The sequence below is a fragment of the Lutjanus erythropterus genome, chromosome 4 (genome assembly GCF_056507025.1).
Source record: "Lutjanus erythropterus isolate fLutEry1 chromosome 4, fLutEry1.hap2, whole genome shotgun sequence".
NCBI lineage: Eukaryota > Metazoa > Chordata > Actinopteri > Lutjaniformes > Lutjanidae > Lutjanus > Lutjanus erythropterus.
Genome location: NC_139320.1, coordinates 43,738,998 through 43,761,927, shown reverse-complemented (window position 1 = coordinate 43,761,927; position 22,930 = coordinate 43,738,998). Strand labels below are relative to the sequence as shown.

At 39.5% G+C, this 22,930-nt stretch overlaps 1 protein-coding gene across 1 annotated transcript in view; it reads right to left on the bottom strand.

The window, feature by feature from the left end:
• The window catches only part of clpb (ClpB family mitochondrial disaggregase), a 50,158-nt gene that overhangs the window by 1,219 nt on the left and 26,009 nt on the right, over positions 1 to 22,930 (bottom strand). Inside the window, exons 7-15 of the mRNA XM_084718091.1 lie at positions 20,097 to 20,211; positions 12,453 to 12,530; positions 9,555 to 9,610; positions 4,203 to 4,247; positions 3,560 to 3,721; positions 3,281 to 3,437; positions 2,386 to 2,459; positions 2,122 to 2,241; positions 864 to 968 (exon numbers count right to left, since the gene is read on the bottom strand). Of these exons, the coding sequence (XP_084574217.1) occupies positions 864 to 968; positions 2,122 to 2,241; positions 2,386 to 2,459; positions 3,281 to 3,437; positions 3,560 to 3,721; positions 4,203 to 4,247; positions 9,555 to 9,610; positions 12,453 to 12,530; positions 20,097 to 20,211 (912 nt within the window). The remainder of the gene's footprint in view (positions 1 to 863; positions 969 to 2,121; positions 2,242 to 2,385; positions 2,460 to 3,280; positions 3,438 to 3,559; positions 3,722 to 4,202; positions 4,248 to 9,554; positions 9,611 to 12,452; positions 12,531 to 20,096; positions 20,212 to 22,930) is intronic.

The following is a 22,930-nucleotide window of genomic DNA, read 5'->3' as shown; positions in this document are numbered from 1 at the left end:
CCCTTTCGAGCCCAAGGTCACATCTTACACTAATATAACATTGTACTAACCAGTGAGAACCAGGGATTTGGTGGATCTGCTAGTCAGCTTTATAAACAGTAACTTAATTTACCCAAACTTTATGTCTAGAAGTGTCGATATGAACAAATGAAGAGGTGCTTCATAACTACTAGGCACTGCTAACTTTTCAGACAGTAAATACTGTCCAGCATCAACCAAGTTTTTCAAAGTGTGGTAATTAAACATGGTTATCATAATGCTTACATTTTAAAATTGTCAGGAATTTTAATGAAGTTTACCATAAAACAGATTATCGTTTCATCCCTATCTACCGTTGCCTTGATTTGTTAGTTTGTTTGTGTTATTTTATGACTTAGGTGAATACCATTTAAAACACTGAAGTCACACAATGACACAAACAATCTAACAGATCAAGACAGCAGTAAACCAACAACTCTTCTGTGAGGTAAAATAACTGATTTTGCTTACGGAGTCTAGCTGATATTTGGCTAATATAACAGCGGTTTCTCATCCGAAAACGCTTAGTAAAGCAGTGACAATATTCTGAATATGTGTTCACTCACGCTGATATTAATTTATTTAGATGGCCCCTTGCTAAGTGGCTGAAATAGCTTTGCTGCTTACCCTGTCCACAGCAGTACATTACTTAACTTCTATGCCGCTACTCCTCTCTACTTCTCCAAACTGCAAGCGTGTAGGTAATAACACAGACTATCGATGAGTACCTCACACAACCCCACCTTAAAAAAATCTGAACTATCCCTTTAAGGTGATCAGAGAAGGTAATACAATTTCAAGCCTTTTACAACATTTCAGCCAACCTGTGGCAGTCTGGGTGTTACCTCATGTTTGATGGAGCGTGCTCCGTAATGCATGTTATACCCGCCTGCCAACAGGTCCAGAACTGGGCGATCCCACTGAAGAGTGATGTCATGGCGTTGCTTAGCCTAAGGATGAGCAAAGGGGGAAAAAATAGAGAGAAAGAAGAGAAGGGGTTAATTGGGTGTGTTGGTGACAAGAGCATCATAAACAATCAAATCAGAAAGAGAGGATGGTGGCGGAGACGGACGAGAGGAGTAACGAGATAAAGAGACAAATGGTGAGGCGGAGAGGAGATACTGTCACGCAGCATGTCTGCCAGTGCTAATCAACAGGCCCTTAATGCGTTTTAATCAAACACCAGTCAATAGTAGCAATCAGAGTCGCTCATTTAGCTCCATTCAATAAATACAATGCCATGTTTTACTCTAGAGATATAAACACTGATATTACAACATTACAAATACCAATAATGATAGCTAAACATTTAATTTATTCAATATAAGTGAGTGACAAGCAAACGGCTCGTGAGGATTCTGTAATAATGAGATTGCTGTAAATGTGGCAGACACATACAAAGGCACACTAAAAACATTAAAGACAACAGAAACCCTAACAAATACATACTACACAACCATACACGCTACACACAGCAACATTCAAAAGACAAAAGACAAATGGACAGAGCAGGAGTCATGAGTCAGGTCCCTATCAGATGCCTGCAGGGCCCATGTTGGCTGTCAGGACACCAGCTGTAATATTAATAATTAAATATTGATGAAGGCTCCACATGTTAAACACTGTAATCACATTATAGTGAGTAGTAGTGGCACATAATATTGATCTGCGTGTGTTCCTGCACAGCTCAGCGGCTGCAGGACCAAGTGGGTAGGGCCTTTCAGTCCCACTGGAGGACAGTGGTGTTATAAATGTAGGGTGCTGCGAAGACAAGCCTACGAATCCTTCTGTCAGATACACGCTGAGAGGATTTGTTTGGGCCTGCTGTTGTATTAGACATAATGTCTCCTCTCTGCAGTTTAAAACAATCACGTGACTGTTTGGAGCTGAACACTCAAGACATGACTCAAATAATAAATAGGCTGCATAAAGCAGGGTCAGTAGTTTCCACAGGCTGGTAACATGAAAAGTATAGATTTTATACAAGTTTACCAACTGCATTTAACAGAAACAAATTATAATCTCCATCATAAAGGATAAAACATTGTTTTAATGAGTATGACACAGAGGCCTTGGTTAGTCTGTGCCCACAGTGTTACGAACCTTCTTGGCCCAGAAGTTGAGTTCTTTGCTGACCAGCTGTAGCAGTTCTGAGTGACAGAACGGCAGGAAGTATATGATTTCATTGATCCGACCGAGAAACTCGTCCCTCCGGAAATGAGCCTGGGGAAGAACGAAAGAATTAACAATGACAAGCGAAGCCTCTCAGGCCAATTACAGTAAGCTGTTGTAGAAAAGCAAACGGTTAAAGTACAAACACCAAAACAAGATGCGTCTCATGTGTGCATGTTTATGTTTCTGTGTTACCTTGAGGATCGGTCGAATCACAGTTTCTTTAAACTGTCGGGAGATTTTGATGTCATCAGTTTTCTGTACATCCTCTGTGGAAAAAAAAAAACACATCAACAACCCTCAACCCTTTTAGATAATATCACCAGTCACATTGTGCACCCATTCAACAATATATGCCAAAAAAAATAAAAGATAATAATAATTTCTGTGTATATATCAAAATCCAATCATGTTTTCTTCCTGTAAAACAAAATGTGACGAGTGCTTACACAGGCTTGAACCAACCATTTTCAACCAGTCATATCATGATAATCAACCAATCAATTAACCTTCAACTTTAAGCAGCACAGAGATAAGATTCATTAGTTAGCTGGACAGCATCAGCAAGGTACATTGGATTATAACACAATTGTACCGCCTGTTCATATCAGGTGGCTAAGGAATGTTAAAAAATTTACCAGCTACTTCATAGATTATGAATATTTTTTCTCTGGTGAGTGAAACAAATCTACCAGCCACTTGCATATTTTACCAGCATGTGGTTGGTGCTAATGTTGGTCTGTTTCTAATCCATTTCCTTCCAACATTATGTCCTGCCTGCCCACCCTGTTTCACTAGAAAGCATGTTAGAATAGGAAACATAGATACTCTCTCAACTTTAAGTTCACTTTTGATTTTATTCACCTGTCCTCTGGTTGCCTGATGGCTCTGTATGTCTTCACACTGTCGCACTAAATTGCTAGTTTGTGGCTGCAAAGGCTGAAACCTTGATCCCAATTATTTTACAAGATATTGTGAGAAGTTCAAACTATACATTTAGAAGATGCCAGTATAGTGTCCTCAGGAGCAGACAGCATAAGGCTGTGCAGGCTTGTGTTTTTAAGTATGATTATGTTGTTGTGTTTCTTACCAAGGTTGTCAGCCAGCTTTCTGCGGCTGACCTGCTCAGCTTCCTGGCGCAGCTGCAGCGCATGCTGAGCGATGTCATCACTTGCAACATTAGACGTCATGATGAAGATGGCATCTTTACATTCGATGGTCTTCCCCTTCCCGTCTGTGAGGCGACCCTGAGAGAATGATCAAACTCACATTTGCAAATGTTTGACTAAAGAGAAACAACAGATGAATGAATCATCACAAAGGTATAGTATCTATGCTGGTCTGTATGTGTGTGTGTGAGTATACACACCTCATCAAAGAGCTGCAGCATGATAGTAAGAACATCAGGGTGGGCCTTGTCTACTTCATCAAACAGCACAACAGCATTGGGACATGCCTTCAACAGCTTGGTCAGCTGACCCCCTTCCTCATGCCCCACGTATCCTGGCGGGGACCCGATGAACTTGGCCACCTGAGACGAGACAGAGAGGGTGGCACAATGAGTCAAAATACTAACACACAAAAAAGTATTTCTGCCAGAGTCACTCTTCACCTATGATTCTTTCTGTTGCTGCAAACTACACAGAATTCCTCAAGAAGTTGATGAATAAAAATACTGAAACTTGAAATCATTGTATGTGGTCCTGAAAACTCCGATTCACTGATTAAATGCATTCATCACCAAAGTTTCAAAAGAGGAGCAAAAGAGGGCAAAAACAACATTCATTTTGGTTTATGTATCCATTACGAGTACATAAACAGAATTAATCCAATGCGTCATTGCAGCAGAGTGATGCAACCGTAACAGATACTCCCCCTTGAAATGAATGTATCTGTGTTAGAGCAACACATTCAACACAGTGTGTGATTCAGGCATTAAAGAAAATACCAAACACTTTGGCTGCTTCTTAACTTTACACTTGTGTATTTGGAACAAATAAAAAGTATCTCACCTCATGTTTCTCCTGGAACTCAGACATGTCCATGCGGATGAAACCCTGCAAACACACGATAGGTTAACCTCCCCAAGAGGCACAACATGCTACTCTATCAGTGTATGACTTATAGTTACCATGGAAACCAAGACAAATTGAATTCTCTGCCGTTTCTTCACTAAATTAAATGTCTGTTTTATATCTATGAGACGACCTGTTTTCCACCTACTGGTTGAATGTTGTAACACTTGAGTAGCCCAGTGAGCATTTTTCAACTAAAAAGATGTTTTAAAAAACAGCAATCACCAGTGAAAAGGTGTTCAGAATAGGTTAAAAGGTGAAAGTCTTTTCACCAGCAGTTGAACATTTAGAACCCTATTTCACTGGGATTTGGAGTTGTGACATTTTTTCATGGAGCCTCACAATGAAACCAGATCCAAAGCCAACAAACAAACAAACAAACAAAAAACTATGGACTCTGTTGCTCTTCATAATACGTCACCTGACTTCTCTGCAAGAAAGCTTTATGGTGCTTCTGGCAGAAAGGCCTGAAGACTAACTTCTCCCAATACTGTGAGTATACCTTTGGAGCAGACGAAGCATTGCATGCATTAAGCTACAACAATAAACACAAGTTCTTTTTTTTAATGAACAAAAATTCTTGATGTCCTGGAAGTCTCTTGTTGGCAGTAGGGTTCAGTATCATTTGGGTTTTTCTGATACCACTGCTAAAACAATACTTTCCAAAACAGTACCACTTACAGTACTGCCTAAAACGATACTTTAAAACAAAAGCACAAATGACATTTGACAACATTAAAGCATGGCTTTTTTCATTACTAAGATAAATCTGAACATGAAATTGAACAATAAAAATGAAAGTTTACGTAACTATAAATACAAAACACAATTTAAATAATGTGTAAACTGTAACTATACTAATTTAACACTGAACAGTAAGTCCAGTAATAACAGCAAGATATATTTTGAGTTGGCATTCTTTCAACAAACTCCAACTTATTATTCGATATGCTAACCTGAGGAAAGGCAGCTGTCGTCATCATCATCATCATCATCATCAGTGTTTACAGTAGCTACTAGCAAATGATTGGCTAACATCACCTGCTGTCAGAGCCATGTAGAGAGAGTGCTGCTGTTATGTTAACTAGCGGTTTGGTGATGCGTCTGTAACATCCACACATGGCATGTGGCACTGAGCTGTGATTCGGTCCAGTGGGTTCCACTCGTATAGGAACCAGTGCCATATTGGCACCAAGTTTCAGTACTCAACCCTAGTTGGCAGCACAGACCCTATATAGGCAGGTTTATAGGGGTGGTTAATCTGTCTGATTTCCCGATCTGATTACGATTATTGAGGTCCCAATTCGATTACCAACCGATTTTCGATTACTAACAATTCTCAATTAGCGATTATTGATTTTCCATTTGACAACGGTTACCCAAAATACACCACAAAGTTATTGCACCATTTAAAAAAAACAGTCAGTTGCTGAATTACTTAACTCTTTTATTGAGTAGGGGTGCAACGGATCAAAAAACTCACGGTTCGGATCGTATCACAGTTTTGAGTCACAGATCGGATCATTTTTCAGATCAGCAAAAAAGAAAAAAGTGGTGGGATCAGGGTTAAATTGTTTAAAAAATGCACTTGTCTTTGATCTTTGTCTGTCTGTAATTATCACCATGGTTATGTAATGTAATAATAATGATAACAGTAATGATATCAAAAACTTCAAACTTATACAGTGCTGTACTATGTATATACTACACATATATTAGATCATTATACACTGTACAGTATAATACAACTACGCTCTGTAGTCTGGCTCAATGTCCCACCTACAGCACATCTGATTGGTTAGAAGTCATGATCAATCAGCAGACACACTGTGTCACAGACGGGGCGAGACAGAGCTGCAGCGGTGAGCAGAGAGGAGCTGTGTAGAAGTTAAGACAGCTGATATCACCACAGTTTCAATAAACATCACAGTTTTATGATCTGTTTCTATGGTGACAGCATAGTTACATCAGTGAAAAAAGTTATGGTCTGGATTTCACTCAAGGCGATGTGACGGCTTTTAAATCAGAGATGCGCTGCACACAGCAGCATCTGTCCTGTGTGCATCGCATGCAAGACCTGAAGGCACCACCACCGTGTTGGTGTGGGTTTTCTCCGGGTGCTCCGGTTTCTCCCATAACAAAAAAGCAACCCCTTCAGGTCTTCCATCACATGCAACTGCGGCAATTAATGACCATCTACCACTTTTTCACTGGCCCCTTAGAAATGAATGAATTGTCTTTGATATTAAAAATAAATTGGCTTCACAAATCATATACAATCTGTGTCTCCCTGTTACAGCTCCAAGCTTAGGGAACCAATGAGGAGCCTGTCCATTATCACCTGGAGACAAGAGGGGAGGGGGAGGGGAGAAAGTGCAGACAGGAGGGGAAAACAAGAAACAAGCTCTTTTCCTGACTGGCATGTAACACCCCCACCCATATAAGTCCAAACAAAGTTTGGAACTACATTATACAGCTAACCTACCATACCTACACAGCACATGACAATGCATCCAAAGAGAAAGGCAAGGAGAAATCTGGGGCAGACAAAACAGGAGTGCAACACAGCATGCTCCAGTCTCCAAAACAGTGGGAGGGGCATAACACCCCCACCCATATAAGATCAAGGTACCACCTTGACATGTGTAAAACAAGACAAGGTAAATACCAAAACTAACATTTCTCCAAATTTTAAGCAGCCTCTGGTACCAATTACGACAGACTGGTTATTACAAACACTCCAACATGATCAGTGACCTGAATCTACAATCCCCATCATCCCCTTACCAGATACGAAGTCTCACCCAACAACCTTGGATCCTGAGGAGCAATTTAAGGCTGAGGAATTACTAATAAGAGGCAGGTTAATTGCAAATATGAGCCATATGAACAAATTGTTGACAGGTGTATAGAATTTCACATGATTTTAATCCGAGAGTGTCAAAACAGTGTTCAACTCAGATGATGGTTTGGCAGGAACACAAGTGAGGTTTGTGGTCAGCAAGACACTAGGCCAAATCCCCATGCCCAAACTACATGTCCAAAATGTTGCTCTCAAACATGAGCAGAGCTCAACACTACCTTCACCAAATTCCAGCTACCAAATCCACAAAACTGGAATGAACTTAAGTGCTAAACCAAAGTAGCATCTCCAAAGGTTCCTCTGAAGAAAAGGCTCACTAGCCCACCAAGTCGTCCCAAGACACACACAAAGAAACCATGCTACAACAAAGCTCATACAGACAAAACCAAACAAGGCATGAGCTATAGCACTTATTTTACCAAAGCTAACAGAACTACCGACTTGCAACATGAACAAATTGACATTACCACTTCCTCATTCAAGCTCAACCTACCAATCCAAATTCTAACGTCTGCCTAGCCATCTTAAGGCAGTCCAGGCTCAAACCAGGTGGATAATCAGACATACCACCAAGTCCAGACAAAGTGCACAGTCACAATATGAAGAGATGACAAACCCAGGAAACAATCATGTTGGTACTGGAACATGTGCGATGGTGAAAACAAGCTGCCACAGAAGCCAGGCCCCCCAGCCCTAACCAATTCCAGTAACTAACTAGCTCAACCCTAGTCTTCTGACAGATAATTGTGGGGGGTACTTATGCACCAATTCCACCAGAACCAAAAGGCAACCAGAGAACTGGCAACCCTCCAGAAACCAGGGAAATGCTCCCAAGACATTGTCTTTACCCACGTTCTCCGCCACCCTAAGCAAAAACAACAAACTGGCTGGTCTCCTATCGAGATCAACCACTTCAGCCTACAAAGGGGATACCTTGCTCTGACAAACTTAGGTGGCAATATGGTCATCAATTACATGCACCAGTACTTATTTTAAATTAACAAGTGGGTTTGCAACCTAAACACACGTGGAACTGATCCTGCTCCTCCCTTCAAACATCCACCAAAACAAACTCTACAACAGTAACTACAGTATAACCAGTCTAAACAGAACAAAACCTTATGTGGTACTCCCAGTATGCTAAATATCAAAGACACTTCAATCTAGCCTTTCAATAATGTTGGTAAAACCAAGCTGGTCATGAACATACTAATCAACAACTCCTCATTTATCACAGGCTGGATTTTTTCCTAACCAAACAGGTTTCAGGATCCCGGACGAGCCCCCATTTGTTACAAACCGGCTCAAGGAATGCAACAAGAAGGGGAGTCCACACAAGGGGTTAAAGTAAAAACAAGAATAATTTATTAACCTAAAGCTAACACAGATCGCAACACAAACCAAAAAGATCACAAGGTGGATGCCAGCTGGAGGAAGGGAGAGACCCGAGTGAACAAAGGGCCCAGCTTTTAAGCTCAGAGGCCCAGGTGAGCTCAATCAGCTGAGGACCCTCCCATGTCAGCCAGTGGACAGCTCCAAGCTTAGGGAACCAATGAGGAGCCTGTCCATTATCACCTGGAGACAAGAGGGGAGGGGGAGGGGAGAAAGGGCAGACAGGAGGGGAAAACAAGAAACACGTTCTTTTCCTGACTGGCACGTAACACTCCCTTTTTATTTTTGTCAAAGTCTAATTGGCTGGACTGTGATTTTCTCTACGGAAAACAATGTAAAGACAAATATTTCTGCCAAGTTTTGCTAAATTTTATTTTCAGTGTTAATGTCTTAAAAATAAATAAATGTTTTAAAATGACATCTTAAATACAGTATGCACCTGTGATAATTTGGTCAAATTTTGTTGTATCAAATATAAGAGAACTATTACAGAATTATGTATTTGTGTTTCTTTTGATACCTGATTACAGGACGTTGGGTGTTGGTCGCTCATAGATAAACTAAATTTATTGAAAAACAAACAAACAAAAATGTTTTCTCCATGTTAAGGCTGAACAATCTTGAAAAAAATAACATGATATTGCAATTTTTTGATTGATTTCTGAGTTATAGCAATAGAGGAAATGAGTTTTACACAATTATTGTCATTTTAATTTAAAACATTAAAAGGATTATGGTGTGATTTTTCCAGAAATCTGTACCAAACAAATGTTTTCTCTTTCATATCGCAATATATATCACAGGGTTAAAAAAAAATCGCAATGTCAGTTTTTTCCAATATTGTGCAGCCCTGCTTTCAACCAACAACTGAAAAAATTATTGGAGAAGATCTTTATCAGATTAAACAGATTTATGTTTTGTAACGCACTGATGATCAGACCAAATACCACACAGATTTGAACTAAATCCACATGAAATCACATATATATATATATATGTGTGCACCTGTGTGTGTGTGACGTGACATGACATACCTTTTTGATGTCCTTGTGCATGTAGCGAGCCACCTGTTTGGCCAACTCTGTCTTTCCTGTGACATCCACCGGAGAGACACCAGAGAGACAAAGACATCATTTAATTATTCAGTTTCAAACAGAAGCTGCCTCCATTTAATTATGTTTTTTTTTTTTTTCTTTTTACAATACAATACATCATTATGCAGAGATTTCAGGAACTCTGGAAAACAAACGAAAGACCATCTCTCTCTCTCTCTGCTTCTCTATGTGCTGGTCTTCCTCCCCCGCTGCACAGCTTTCAATCATCTCCTGCTCTCCAGAAGCACACATTATGTTTGTCGCTAAAATATTCTGCTTATAAATGCTCATATATGATATTGATGTCTTGTGTTTGGTATGCATATGATGTGTGTGTGTGTGTGTGTGTGTGTGTGTGTGTGTGTGTGTGTGTGTGAGAGAAAGACAGTGTGCGCCTGCGTCTTGTTGCTGTGTTTAATATTGATGTCTCATGGCCACTGTTTGTCGCTGAAGGCAACAGAGAATATGAACACCGTCTCTCCTTCATCTATCTCTCTGGCCTGTCATTTAACCATCTCCCTCTTTTTTAGCCATCTATCTGGCCCTTAATATCCCCCCGTCTGCCTCTTTTCTTCACTCCAACACACACATGCACTCACTTCTTCATCCTGCTGCTGTTTGAGAATATTTAAGCTTTTCTCTAAACCAGAGATGTGCTTTAATATTGAATATCTGCTGATATCAAGTTGATATAGAACTTCATAGTACACACTGAGCATTATTTTACTAAAAACACCCTTTATCACACCTTTCGTTTAATGATTTCCTATAAATTGTTTTGCCTTTACTCTGACATGCTGCACAATGTCCTACGTTGTATGATGTGCATGGATAGAGGAGTGTCAGTGTGGATCTGTTATTGTACAAAGGTCAAGATAGAATTTAGACAGTCTCAATTCATCCCCACCATCCCCAGTGGACGTCATTAATTGAAACTGCTGGCTGTTGTTGTTTTGTTAGTGTTGCTCTGAGGTTTGTTCACTCTCTGCGCTGTGTGTCAGACAGAGGTTACAGTGTTTTAAAGTGCAATCAGCTGTTTCTGACAGCTGCTGTAGCTGGAGCTCAATAGGCTGCAATAAACAAAAGGTTAGAACTGGATGGAGCTTCATAAAGCCAAAACTGATCAATTACAAAAAGGCCTTGATCGGCCCTGAAATCAGTCTTTCACATCATACACATGACTCTGTATTGAATTAACATGCTGTACACCTACTGTTCGTCTATGAATATCTTTGCAGATGTTATGTGCTGCGTATTAGTATATAATAACACCCACGGTAGAACCAGTTCTGCTTACTTAACACTACTAACCTTCTCTCACTTCTTAGAATAGAGACAGATGCTACACTATAGAGGAGGACAATTATAGCTCTCCAGTGACTTAATACTGTGTGAAGGAGTAACTTTCCGTAGCAAACAACAGACAAATTCCTGAAAGCTGCTGTGTGGTGGGATGTACTACTACCAGGGTGAAGAACCCAGAACTTTACAAGCTGCTGAACCTGACAAACTGAGCCTTTAAGCAGACAAAAGTGGATACAGACATGAGGCATCAGCAGGAGGAATGGGGAAAACTGGGAGATCCTGACTGCCTGAGTGGATGTTAATATTCCTTTTACATGCATGTTGTTGTGTTGATAGTTTTCGATTTATTTGTTTTATCTTCATTTAACCAGGAAATCCCAATTGAGATTGAAAATCTCTTTTACAAGAGAGAGCTGGCCAAGGAAACGAATGAAACAACAACAGCTATTCAAACATAGCTGCTTCTCAAGAAAAACAAGCACGTCTCCATCAAAATATTATTATGATGCCCTAAATTTCATCAGTAGATAAAACTGTATCTATCTATTTTAGACCTTGTTGCAAAATGATTTTCCCCAGATATGTCAAACCACGGGGGATTAACAGACAACCATAGCGTACAGAGCGTAGCTGGTAACTACTCGAGCTGACCCAGAGAAGGGTACAGAGGTAGGCTGGAAGTTTAGCCAGTATTGTATCTATGAGTGGCCAATGACATCCATCCCGCTAAATCATAAGGAACGCAGTGGTGACTGAGGGACTTCAACAAGTTTTTTTTCTTAGTTTTCCAAGTAAAACAAGATTAATTACTAAAAGAAAAGAAAAGCTTCCTAACTAGATGAGCACTCCGCACATTAAAGGAAAAGCTTGTCATCTATCCATGTACCCAAGTTGAGAATAAAGTCACCAAATTAATGAGCTTATTCTGTTCCAATCCTAACTGTTTTTATTCACATGAAAAGCCTGTTCTTTGTAGTGACACTAGAAACTGAGGCTGTATCTAAAGCCAGTGTTTGGTTTGTGCTGACTATAGGAATAGTATATGAGCAAAGAAGGCACTTCTCGTCTCAGTTGTTTGCCTTGATTTAATCAAATAAAGCCCCTCTCTTATCTCTGAATTAATATTTTAATACAATTTGCAACTGATCAATTTAATAGGCAGACGATAGAAACAGTCGAAAAAGCTGGTTTAAATGATTTTTCTTTTAGCCCACACAGTAAATGATGACATCTTAGAGACAAACTCATTCACTGAATTCTACAGTAGCTGGACTTCCTCCAATTTGTGTTTTACAATGTGACACATGTGCTTTTGTAGTCTTGTGTATTCTGTTTCCTTTGAAATCAGCAGACTGACTGGAGGAAAATGTTCTCCATCTAACAGACTTCAGAAACTTAACTTACTCAAGTGTTCTGTTTATTTTGGCAGCTACTTTTAGGAAACTGAAGAGTTTTTTTTTTCCTGCCTTGACTTGATGAGATCAAACTAGAGAGGAGGTGCTGGGTGTGAAAGATGAGAGAGGAGTGATTTACCGATTCCTGATGAGCCGAGGAAGAGGAATACGAGAGGATGCTCTTCGTCGTACCAGCCATTCTCCTTCCTCCTGATGGCTACAGAGTGCAGATGGGGGGAGAGAGAAAAAGAGGACTATTATTTCACTCATTTGCATTTGTTGACTTTGCTTTCGCACTAAGTTTCACCCAACTGAACCGAGCTGACCCGAGGGCGGCGGGTATCCCAGAAACTCTGATAAAAGAGCGAGAGAGCAGGGATGAGAAAAGGGTCAGAGACATTTGGTGGAGAAAAAAAAGGTAAAAGAAGAGAGAAAACAGAGCAAGAGAGCAAGATGAGAGACCTCCAGAAAGCTACCCACGATGCCTCTCTTCCCCCCTCAGTCAGTGGGGCCATTAGCCAGCAGTAATTGTGTTAGCCTCCCTGGCGCGGCCATGGCGAAATCAGTTTAGCATGGATCGCAGCCTCGCACACACACACACACACAGACACACGCTTGCTTAAAGAGGAGTGCCTACCCAACCCTGCCATCACCCCAGCAACCACACTCACACACATACACAAAGACAAGATGATGAGGTGGGTCGGAGGGGAGGAAAGAGTGTATTTGGCCGTGGTTTCAGCCGCTCCACGAAGAAGCAGACACCAGCACAAACTCATCCAAATCTGAAGCTGTTGAGAGGCTGTGGCCAGAACCAGAGTCATACATGAGCAGGGTTCTGCCAACAGCATCGAAGCGAGTCGGTGGTGCAGTGGCTTATTGGTAATGGTCCTGGGTTTGAATCTACTGACAGGCTGCGTTCTGACTGCGTCTGTGTGGGTTTCTTTGGACTGTTTTCTGGTTTCCTCCCACAGTCCAAACACAGACATTTAAGATTAATTTAGATTAATATGCTTCATAGGTATGAATGGGACTGTCTTCTGTCCAGGAAGGGGGTACTGAAATGACTGGAGTGGCAGCATTCAAAAAGATGTCCTATAAACAGCTTGGAGGATTGTATGTAAGCACTGGACAATGTGGCAAACACCCCAAACATGGGAGTCACATACTTCATTTCATGCACAAAATATCTGCTTGTTTGGTATTTCCTTGTTTAACAATGTTTTTTGTTGAGTTTTACTTTGTTTTAGATGTTTGTGTCCTCTGTATATGATAAAGTGTATTTATGTTAATAACCAAGGTCATTTGTATATGTGGTGAAGATGAGTTGTGGGGTTTAGGGTGGGGTGAGGCATTTTAGTTTATACTGTGTTTAAAATATCAATCAACCAATAAAACTGTTAATCTGAAAAGAAGACCATAATTCTCTCTGTGAGCTGTCACCTTAAAACTTCTACGTACAACAGATGTTGGCAGACATGCCGCTGCAGAGCTGGTACACCAGTAATCACCATCAGTTCTTTGTAGCCTGTACATGGTCTGACCATTTTTACAGTCCACAAGATCCTGCAGCTCCTATGTAACAGTTTTTAGTTTATAAATGACAGGTTTCCACCCACCTGAGGTGCATCAGAGTCAGAACCAAACTGAAGGATACATATTGATATTGGCATGTCATCATTATTGACTGATACAGACCAATATTAAATATCAATTTCTGCTGATATGACAGGCCAACAAGATGATGCTTTATTTATGTGCATACGATGAAAGAATGTCCTTTAAGACGACAAATTTAAGCAGCCATCTTAAGAACCACCATCCCAATTATTATAACACCTTTGTGAAGAACAAAGTAAAACAGGAACCAAAGGAAAAACTGTCAGCAGGAGTTTTCTTATTTTACCCAGTGAATGTATACATTTTGAACATTTTTGTATTTTATGCCTGCATCATAATCAGAGTAGGTATAATAAAACATTAAATTCACTACAGGAGAGACTTGATGTTCTCTGCAATTAGGTGGGAAAATATGTCCATATATTTGTATCGGTAATCAGCCAAAATGGGTTGGAAATGATCAGCTTTTTGGCATTAGTCTAGAGCTGCAACGATTTTGATAATCAGTTAATCATTTAAGTCGTTCTTCAAGAAAAACATTAAATGTGAGGATTTACAGATTTTCTTTGTCATTTATGATTATAAATGAAGAGTCTTTGAGGTTTGGACTGTTGTTTGGATAAAATTTACAATCACACTTTATAGACTTAATTAATTGAGTAATTGTAAAACTAATCAGAATCTTAATCAATAATGAAAATAATCGTTAGTTGCATACATACAAAAATCCGATGTTTTGCGTTCCTATTCTTATTTCATGTTTTGTGTATTTCAAACACAAAATATTCAAGTGAAATATCTTGTTTCTACAGTGACCATCAGCCCCATCCCTTAAAATGTTCATTATCATAAAAAAATAAATAAAATGATCAATATAGTATTTTATGTAGCCTTACACGATGAAGGTACAAACATTTTAAGTTTGATACAAGTACAAGGACAGTGTGTGGGAGTTTTTTCTTCTCTTGCCTATTGATATTTCCTCCTAATCACCTGTCTACGAGAAACTGAAGGTGTGCATGAGCCTTTAAAGTCTTTAGTATAAGTATGTTTCATTACACATTTCATCATTAGCCATGTTAATATTACCAACTTTTCTAAGCCTGTTAGAACCACAAAACATGCAATCATGCAACCTGAACCTGGCCTGTCTCTGTCTTTGTCTCCGACTTGACAAGTTTACTTTGAGATTGTAAATTGTAAACATTAAAACTTGGGTCCTGCACGTCTTTCACATCGGACAAGAGAAAACCACCTTATCCTTCATTTTCAGACTGGTTTTCATTCACCAGCCACTTATTGTTCTCAATCTGCCTTTGCCTTTAAAGCTCCTGGACAGCTGTCCCTAAAAACACACAAGCTCTTGGCATAAATGTCTCATAGTTAGCAACACCGTTGGAGATAATGAGCTTAAACAATGTGTCTCATAAATGTCAATTTCTTGGCACGTTACAGTATCGAAGTGTAGCCAGAAAAAGATGTCAGGAGAACAACAGGATTCAACTTCCTGCCACAGCCAAAGTGTGTCCAGCAACAAAGACGATGAAACCTTTCCTGCTCACTCATTATGATCTGCTCCGACTGTGACACTATGTGTGTGTGTGTGTGTGTGTGTGTGTGTGTGTGTGTGAAATACAGTGAGGCTAAAATACTTAACAATAGACGTGAGATCTGAGTGCTAAACTTGCTACTAATAGTTGATAATCATAAAGAACAGATACTTGGCAGGAGAAGAGAAGGAGTGGCAGAATGAGGGAGGCAGAGAGATGACAAGGTCCTGTAGGGAGGGAGGCAGAAATAAGGAGAGGAAAGACGAGTAAGGATGTGGTGGGAGATAAAGAAGGGAAAGAGAGGGGAGTGATGGAGATAAGGAAACGGAGAACAAGGCAGAGAAACAAACGAGTGTGTCAGAGATGGACACGCAGATGAATAGTGACAAGAGGGGCTCCAAAGCTCCGTCTGCTTTATCAACGGCCGTGTGAATGACAGCGTAACCTTCTGTGTGTGTTTGTGTGTGTTTTAGCTGATTGAGAGCGACTTTGACAGAAGGGCACATTGACATTTCTCAGAGGACCCTGACAACAACAAGGAAAGGAAGGAGGCACAAAACAAATGAAAGCTCGCTCTCTCTCTTTCTCTCTCTCTCTCTCTCTCTCTCTCTCTCACATGCATGCACACACACTCTCTCTCACACACACACACACGCTCAGAGCAGTGTGTATTGGGCAGGTCTGGTTGGCTCTAACACGATTACAGAGGGATGATTCTCTTCAATAACTCTTAGCCCTGAGAGCTAAACCTGGATCAATCTAACCTCCTTCCTCTGTATGTGTGTGTGTGTGTGTGTGTTTGTGTGTGTTTGTGTATCTTGCTGCAGGCCAGCTGTTTGTCATGAGGCGTTCAGGTGGAAACAGCTGTTTTGAAGACATAACAACACACCAAATACAAACTGTGAAAAAAATCATACATAAAAAAAAAAAAACTTTTTCTAATTCTTTTTCTCAGTATCTAGTCGGCAACATTTGCCTCCAACAATCAGAACATCCCTTCTTTTAGCACCGACATTCACAGTACATATAGAGGCCTAAATGAAAGGATTAGTTGATTAATCATTGGCAGATGGATATGAAATTGATTGTCAACAACTTGGGTGAAGTTTAAGTAATAAATGAAAAACAAATGCCAAATATTATTACTATTTCCAACTTCCTGCTTTGCCTCTTTCTTTGATTTACATAATTGTAAAATTATATCTGTGTTCAGGACTGTTGGAAGTTGGAAGTCGTGACCTTGGGCTCTAGGAGACATTTGCTTTTTTTTTTGATTAGAGAATTACAAAACAGAGCATCAGGAAACAACAGTCTACATCAGTCAACTGTCTACTCTTTAATCTGAGATATTATTTGTAACTATGATGACAGTGATCTTGAGTATTTGATTAACCTCATTATTCTTCAGAAACAGAAGTTTTGTAGATTACTTCCTAAGATTACACTTACATTATCATTATTGATAATAATAAAGGAATAAGAATTATTATATGTTTTCCCTAATATCTCTATTTAAGTACATTTGCTATACTCCTGTGAGTTTTTCTTTTTATCAATTTTAAAATCAATTATTTATTTTATATTCATTTTCTTCTTTAACTATATCCATAGTATGTTGTGTGTGTGTGTGTGTGTGTGTGTGTGTGTGTGTGTGTGTGTGTGTGTGTGTGATTTATTAATTGATTTACATGTGCAATATGTGTTTCTGGCTGGGATCAAACATAATGTGATGACATCACAGTAACATTTCTTGTGTTTTAACCACAGGACGCCCATGTGACCATATTATAGGAATGACTGTTGGTGCCTTCACAAAATATTAACACAATGAGACTTTTGATAAATAATCATAAGTAATGTGGATATAATGACTAAGTGGGTGAAGGCAAATAATAGACCAGTTGGAGCAGTTTGGTAAGTTTAGAAAATGACATCACTTCACTGTAAAGCTATACTAGCCTTTAAAACTATAAACACCTCTGCTTTATAATATCTAAAAACACTAGACCTATGTTATATATTTTATTGAGTTGTGATCTTACATTATTCCAAATGTTTCCAACAACGTTCAAACCCAGAAAAATCTGCAATTTATTCAAGGTAACAGTGCATTTAGAGATGAAACAGTATCAACACTTTATATCACAATTACAATAAATAAATTATCACTGTTATGAGTATTATGCTGTTGTTTAAATGTGCTGAACATGTTCCAAAAGTATTGGTACACATACTAAAATCATTTCACTAAGTTATATGGAAAACCTCTCAACGATATGAAAGAACATCATCTCGTACAGGCAGTGATCATGAGTTTTTTGTGCGGTAATCAAACATGGTTTTAATGATTATTAAAACTTGAAACAGTAATACTAATTATCAGGAATCTTACCAGGATTTATTGTGATCCCAGTAATCATTTCATCCCTAGGTGCATTTAACTTACAAAGTGTCAGCTGCTTTAACTTTCTAGAAAACACAGGATTCACTGGAGTTTCATCACCAGTGGTGGTTATTTGACAGTGAAGACAACAACTCCCATGATCCCAAGCTACTTCAGATGCCATTTGACTACATCTTTTATTGTTGTTTTGATGTGAGAAACCTCTAGTGGCAGAGCTTACTTACTGTACATTTAAATCACAGAAAAGACAATACTTATGTCATATTACAATATAACAATAACCCAAAATCTGACAATACCAATTCTCATATCACAATAACGATAATATCGATATATCGCCCAGCCCTACCTATACCTCGTCATGACTTCTAACTAACGTCTGACATTTTACAGACTAACTGATTAATAGAAATAATAAACAAATACACAGATAATGAACATAATCAGGCGTTGCAGTCATATTTTTCATCATAATAAAAACTGTAGTAGTAAAATATTTTGTATGTATTGCTTTTGCAATTACATAATCTGTTCGTGTGGAGCTCCCTCTATTCTCTTTATCTCAACATCCCTTTCCCATTTGTTGTCTCCTTATCTGCAGTATATTCCTTCCTGCATTTCCTGCTCCATCTCCTCATCTCTAAATCTCTGCTTCCCCTCTCTGACTCTGGCTGAGTCCTGCTCGGCTCACCTTAATGGCCAAAATTGCCAAAATAGCAAACAGTATGACCATAAATGTACAGCAGATAAGATGTGTTTTTGTATATATCGTTGCAGATGGATCCTCTGTCTGCCTCCACGTGTGCTTTCAGTGTGTGTGTGTGTGTGATATATTCACTGTAATACTTCTCAGGGATCAATAAGCTGTTCCTTTATCACTGTGCCGATGTCTTCTATGGCTTTCAGGACAATTTACCATGATAACAACAATCATTCATCACCTTGCAAAAGACTACAAGTCCCACGATTCTCTCTTCCTTCATTGACTGACACTTGTTACAACGGCTCAAACAACATCACTGTTTGTACTTTGGTTTATAGACATCTATAGTTTGTATTTATATAACTTTTTGTCCTGTATAGTTTTGTTCATTAAGTCTTGAGGCAAAAATCCGAGTTGTTCTCCTGTCGGTTATAAACTCTGCAGTATTTGCTCTCACAGAAACATTACAGATTATAATATCCGCTTCTAGCTTTGGGAGTGAGTTGATTATTTTCACAAATCTGTCCAGGATCATAAAAATAATACACAGCCTCTCCCTTCATTGCAAAAGAACCCTTTCTGAACACAAACACACACACACGCACACACACTCACTCTCATCTGCGGATCAATACATGGCCTCCATGGATGCCTGGTGTAATATCAGCTCTTTACTGTCTGCTGTGTTATTGTGCTCTAACTCATCCTCCCTCCTCTTCTCCATGCATTACACCCGCTCTCTTTGTCTTTCTGTCAATGCTGCGAGCTTCCTGGTTCTCAGCTACTTCTCTGCTATCTTCTGCCATCAGCGTTCCCGTCTCTTTTTTGTCTCCCGTTGCCTCCATTTGTTTTACTCCTGTCTCATCTGTTTCTCTCTTGCTGTCTGCGTCACTTTGCCTCCTCTCGCCTGCCCATCCCCAGCTCACTTCGTGCGCAGCATGGAGGAACGATGATGGAAAGATGCAGAACGTGGAGGCCACGAAGTGAAAGAAGGGTGAAGGAGAAAGAGTGGGTCTGATGAGGATCGAGGGGGTAAAAAGAGAGAAAGAGAGAGATGGAGAGGAGAGGAAAGGGAAGAGAGAAGGGGGGGGGGGGGGCGGCAGAAAGAGGAGGGGTGAGGCGGAGGGGGGGGTCTGTAGTATGTCTCCTCTCTCTGTAATCGTGTTAACTGGCGGCTCCAAGCCTGGCCTCTTCAGCTGTCACACACAAACACACACACGCACACACAGCACCTGTGTATGCCTGACAGACAGCTCATTCATCACAATTAACCAATTACAGCCTCCGCCGGTCTGTCTGAACCCGCCTACTGCGGGAGGGAAGGGAAGAGAGCAAGACAGAGTGGAGGGAGGAAACATGCTGAAAAGAGAGAAAGAAAAACAGAAGAAAGAGCAGCAAGGAAACAAAAAAACATGTATTTATGTGAACTTATTACTTTTGTGACATTTGCATCTGTTTAGCTACCTGTTCACCTGTGTGTGTGTGTGTGTCTGTGTGTGTGTTTACCTGAGGCCACAGTATTGATGGCCCCCTCCTGTCCGATGATATGCTCCTTCAGCCTCCTCTCCAGGGGGAACCTCCTCCTCTCCTCCGCCTCCCGTCGAGCCTGCGCCTCCTGGAACTAGATGGAGGTTTAAAAATAAATAAATAAATAAATAAAAAATAAAAAACATAGAGGGAACAGATGAGGCAGTCAATAAATCAGGAACAGAAGGGAGATATTTGAGGGAAAATGGGGCAATGTAAGAAATCAACTCTCAAAACACAAAGACATTGAAGAGTCCTGCGTCTTTATCATCAAGTCCATCAACTCATCATCCCCACAACAAAAACACTGAAACAAGGAAAGAATAAGTGTTCAAATACACCCTTTGACTGAAACCATCGAACTCAGAATCCCTTCTAGAAGCAATAATAAAGCTGCTCCTCCATTTTCTTCCTTAACTGGATCAATGTTGTAAGGATGGAGAGTGATGCATGTTGTAAAACCCTTTGAGGAATATTTGTGATTTGTGGCTACATAAATAAAATTGACCTGATTTAAGACTCTTACGATAAAGCAAATTGCCTCCTGAAACGTTTGGAAAACATAGATCTCAATCTCTTAATCTGTCCCGATAGGAAATGCATCTGCTGCTAAAAGATGTCATGGAAGAAACGTGATATTTGCTCGCAGGTGCAGAGGAAACCTCTGATACTGATCATGATCACAGTGATCAACCGCTTATATGGATCAAAACATTTTTCAGATTCATTTGATGTTTAATTAATCAACTGATGTTTACTCAACTAATCAAATTGTTTATTAAATTAATTACCAACTATTTTGAAAAACAATTAATTTGTCATTTTTAATGAAAAAAATCTGATTTCAGCCTCTTAAATGTTAATATTTTCTGGTTTCTTTACTCCTCTGTAACAGTAAAGTGAATATCTTTTAGTTGTGGACAAAAGAAGACATTTGAGGACGTCATCTTGGACTTTGGGAAACACTAATCCACATTTTTCACCATTTTATGACATTTTATGGACCAAACAACTAATTAACTAACGGAGAAAAGGATCAACAGACTAATTGATGATGAAAATAACCATTAAAGGAAAGACATACTTTATTGATTTTAGAGGCCAGCAACGTTCTGTGGTTCCACTGCCATAACCACAAAATATAAAAATTAGTGCTGCCAATCGCTTACAAGATTTAATCATGATTAATCGCATTAGTGTCTGTAGTTAACTGCGATTAATCGCAAATTAATCGCACATTTTTTACTTGTTCACAATGTTCCTTAAAGGGATATTTTTCAAGTGTTTAAAGTGTAATTCAAATGTAACTTTATTAAATCAAATACATTAACCAAAAACTATGACAAAATATCATCCAGAAACCCTCAAAGGCACATGACAAACTCAAGTCCATCAGGTGAAGATGAGCATATTGATCTGCTCAATTTAACACTGAGGCCAAACTGCACTAACAACTTAAAGAGAAAAGTCCATTGAAGCTTTTATGTCGCACTGCAGGCTTCAAATTTAAAATTCAAACACCACAGAACCATCAGTGTTTTAGGAAGCACAGCAAACTGCACACTGACACACACCGAGGAGATGAAGAGGAGAGACAGTCTGGACTCTTCGTCATGACTTACAATAATGCAGCGCAGTGACAAATGTTTTGTGAAGGAGACGAGACAGAGACAAAGACAGAGACAGATATTTTTATCTGTAGTGTTTAAACCACAGAACAGTACAATAATATTAGGATTCATGATCAATAAAGTTTTTATATCGGCCGGCACTTCATACACTCGCTCCCTCCCCCCTCCCTCCTCTCTGCAGATTGTCTCTCCTTATGATCAATCAGCATGAAATAATTAAGTATTTAAAAGTACACAAATGGGACTTAGAGTAAAAAAATATCACACCACAGAAGTTTGCAGTAACATTATGATTCATGGTCGTAAAATGTTTTTATATCAAGTCGAAACATCTGTCCATATTCACACACTTTCTCTGTGAGTCAGCCTCGTCTTTACTTTTACCTGGTTTCAGGTGGAGCTGCACCTCCATCAGCACTCGCTCAGCTCCCTCCTCCTATACTTCTGTTTCTTTGCGTTGAGCCGGTTGTCTAAAAAGACGAGCCTGTTTACACTGTCAGGTGACAGGGAAGCTCGCTTCTGATTCAAACTATGGGTCGGGCCAATATAACAGAACGTGCGTTAATTGCGCGTCAAAAAAAACATAGTGCCATTAAAAGGAATTTGCCCTAACAGGCCTAATAAAAATAAAATGATACTGAGTAAAATCTCCTCCTGTGTCTTTTTAACTGGCAGCCTTAAAGAACAGCTTTATAGAAATAGCTGATCTGTTTGCAGATGTTCTTGTTTGCTCATGTAGGTCTTAAATTGAGATGATTTCATGTATCATGACAACAGTTTATCAAAATATAGCCAATCAATAAATCTATGGAAAGTGTATACAGTGTGCAGGAGATGAATTTTGTGACACAGATTAGCTGGATTAAAATGTGGAATGATTTTTTTTAAATGCTTATTCTTTTTTCTCTACTCCTCCCTTCATTCCCTACTTCCAACTACATCTAGACATTTCCCAGCAGCTCTCTGCTTTCCACCTTCCTCTACATTTCTTTTTTCTGCTGATTTGATCTCTCCCCTTCCCTCTTTCTCTTCCCAAATCTTTATTCGTACCCTTTATTTTCATGCCTCATTTTTACACTCGCTCACCCCATCATTTCTCTCACTCTTTCTTTTTCGCAGCCGTCCCATGACTCATTCATCCTCTCCTCTTTGTCTCCTCAGACTCCAGGTTTTCACCCTGCA